The sequence below is a fragment of the Chaetura pelagica genome, unplaced genomic scaffold, assembly GCF_000747805.2.
Source record: "Chaetura pelagica isolate M959 unplaced genomic scaffold, ChaPel_1.0 scaffold294, whole genome shotgun sequence".
Classification (NCBI taxonomy): domain Eukaryota; kingdom Metazoa; phylum Chordata; class Aves; order Apodiformes; family Apodidae; genus Chaetura; species Chaetura pelagica.
Genome location: NW_009953068.1, coordinates 1,714,078 through 1,717,382, shown reverse-complemented (window position 1 = coordinate 1,717,382; position 3,305 = coordinate 1,714,078). Strand labels below are relative to the sequence as shown.

The 3,305-nt window shown below is 51.7% G+C and overlaps 1 protein-coding gene across 1 annotated transcript in view; it reads left to right on the top strand.

Moving 5' to 3' along the window:
- The window catches only part of MN1 (meningioma (disrupted in balanced translocation) 1), a 38,773-nt gene that overhangs the window by 9,872 nt on the left and 25,596 nt on the right, over positions 1-3,305 (top strand). Inside the window, exon 3 of the mRNA XM_009996865.1 lies at positions 11-778. Coding sequence (XP_009995167.1) covers positions 11-778 — 768 coding nt within the window. The remainder of the gene's footprint in view (positions 1-10; positions 779-3,305) is intronic.

The window sequence follows — 3,305 nt, the reverse complement described above, 5'->3', positions numbered from 1 at the left end:
GGCCCGCCAGGGGCCGCGGAACGTGGTGCGGGCACCCCCCACGACAAGCCCCTGACCTCACCCTCCTGGGGCAAGGGCAGCGAGCTGTTGCTGGGGGAGCAGCCTGACCTGATGTCCTCCCTGGACAGCGGCATCCAGAGCGTGACCAAATCGGACAGCAGCTCCCCGCACGTGGACTTTCCCGACGAGGTTAGCACCAGCTATGGCAATGAGGACGAGGTGTCCTCCAGCTCTGACAACGCTGCCTCCAAGCCCACCCGCAGCCCACTGCTGGGTGGCTCGCCCAAGCTGCCCCGTGGGGAGCACACAGTTCTCAACGGACAGAAGCCCCTGGCCCTCGGCCTCCTCAGTACGTCTACCTCGACCCCCGACAGCTATGGGCTCAGCACCACGGCGGGCACCCACCCTGGCACGCCGAGCATGGAGCAGGTGCGGACCCCCACCAGCACCTCTGCCCAGGATGAGATCCACCCCCTAGAGATCCTGCAGGCACAGATCCAGCTCCAGCGGCAGCAGTTCAGCATCTCGGAAGACCAGCCCTTGGGGCTGAAGAGCAAGAAGGGGGAGTGCACAGGGCAGAATGGGGACAGTGACCTGGGCAGCTGCTGCTCAGAGGGTGTCAAGGGTGCCATGAGCACCATTGACCTGGACTCCCTGATGGCGGAGCACAACTCTACCTGGTACCTGCCTGGTGAGAAGGCCCTGATGGATGGACAGGAGGAGGACAAGCCCATGGTGCCCTGGGAGAAGCCCAAGCCCCCGAACCCCAGCAAAGAAGGTATTGGTTGTCCCATGTGGGTGCTGGCCCATAGTTGGGTAGTGAATGTTAGGATGCTTAAGGAAGGGGAGGTGGTGAGGCTGTGGTCCTGGGATACTGGGCACACACTTGTCCCAGACCTGCTCCATCCCTGGTGGTGACCTTGGTGGGTGCTGGGGGCCTTCCTGTACTGGGCTGGAGCTGTGGGATGTCAGGTGGCTGCTGGGGTTGTGCAGAGACAAGCTGCCTGCTGCCCGGCCAGCCCTGAGTGACAGCAGCCCTGGCAGGGTGGCTGCTGCCAGCCCTGTCCCCCCACACAGCCTGGGGAGCAGCCCCCCGAGTGCCACGGTGTCCCCGTGGTGCAGAGCAGTGGGGCTCCCAGCAGAGCCCAGCCCTGCTGCCGGGCCTGGGGTGCTGCAGAGAGGGACTGCAACGTAGGGTGCCATATAGGGGGCTCCCGCAGAGCCCCCCTGGGTGTGGGGTGCCACGGAGTGGGCTCCTGCAGAGCCCTGTGCCTGCCACGGCTTCCAGCCGTTTCCACTAAACTGTTACAGAGATTCTCCTGAACCCAGGGAACGTGCATTTGTTAGTGGTGCTGTCCCTCCAGGTCCAGGTATTTTGCTGCTTGCACGAGGAGCCTGTTACCAGTGCCACACTGAGCTGAAAGACTCTCGACATGTTGGGTTTTGTTTTTTTTCTTTAATAGGCAATTTAAAATGAGGCTCTGGGTCTGCTGGTATAAAACTTGCTTAGTTGACAGATGTTTAATTCTGACATTAGTTGTAATTTTTGATCCTTCCCTGTGTCCAGAGGGCATAGTAATTCCCCAAGCTCAGGAAAGAAAAAAAAAATAAATTAATGGAAAGCCCTCTATTATAAAAGCTGTTTAAGATAAGGATGATTATAGATTCAATTGGTTCCTGTTTTATCGTATCAACACCGTATTTTGCAAACTGCCTGACCATGTGTGTGGATGTTACAATAGATGCATGTGCACGTACCTGCTGTAGGAATGCACCCAGGCAATTTTTTGATGTGCTATAAGTACACGTGCATAATTTACACAGTGTAAACTCATTTGTGCCTAGGAAAGTTAATGTTTTGGTACCTCTAGCATAGTTTAAATTTGTTTTCATTACATCTGGTGGTACAGACTGACTTTTTACAGTCCTCTGCTTTTAGTAATTTCTCTAAGAGAGGTGTTGGGAAAATCAAAAGGGCGGTGGTTTGAAAACTGGACCATTTCCTACCCCCAGTTCTGGTTGGCTTTCCAGCTTTGGCTTTCTGAAGCGTGAATCCTAGCCCCCACGGTTTGTTTCTTTGTTCGTGTTTAATGCCCAGCGCAGGGGACTCTCATTTCAAGCGGGAGTGTTTAGCATGCACAGCAGACTCTAGGAAGCCCATCAGCATTCTCCATGCTTCACCCAGGCAAGGACATAAATTGGTTTGTTTGGGGCCCTTCTTTTCCATTTTTAAATGGAGTTGCACACAGCATCCTTCCTGGCCCCTTCTCTTTTATTGTTTCTTGTACACAACATCTAGATCTGACTGGATCAATAGCTAGTTAGCACAAATCACAGTTCCTGTCACTTCTACCTTGGCAGACTCAAACACATATATACGTTCTCTCACAACACACACACCACACGCACCCCCCGCTATGTGTGTGCGCTCACACACACGGATACGCAGATCCACACACCCCGGTGTATTTAGAAATAGCTTTTAAAATAGTAACTTATTCAGTAGATCTTCATTTCATGGATTAAAGGAAAAAAATCTTGAGCAGTGACTTAATCCTGAACATTTATTAAAAGCATAATTTGGCTTAAAATATGTATATTTTGCATATACATGTGTCACATGGAGCGATGCTTTCTTTAACATCTTGAACAGCACTCCTACATTCACTTTGATCACCACTATTCTTAGTAACATCTATGAAATAAGTAATTGCTTTCTGGTCGCAAGAACCACAATGTTGCTGTTAAAACAGTTCATCACTTGGAAGGAAATACATCTAATCAGTGTTCCTGTATAAGGATATGTTTTAGTATTTCAGAGGCTTAACATGAAATAGCAAACCAGTTTTTCAGTGCAGAGAGGCACTCGTTTTTTCACACTTTAGTCACTTGAAGAATTTGAATGGGCTGGTTCTTAGCTTGGGGAAATGTAACTGTTGTTGGAAGTGATAAAGGTACAGTAGGTGAGACAAAACTGGCTGTGCTCCTCCGTTAGTCGAAATAATTTAACTTTACGTTGCCTGAGCGTTTGAAACTGTTTAAGAAAAGGCTTTATTTATGCGGTGACTGGGAGTTTGAACCTTTCTAGCCGAGGGGGTTTGCACCCGCGGTGTTTGCTGCAGCAGCTCCCGGGTGCGGGCAGCGCTGCCAAGTGCGGAACCCGCGCCGGGAGCGCTCGCTGTGCCGGGGTGTGCGCGGTGTTCTGAACAGTGAGATTAGCCGCAAATTCCCTCCCCGGCACAGGGGCGGTGGGCTCTTCATGACACCTGCCGTTACTGGGGCAAGCGTTGATTTATTCCTGTTGT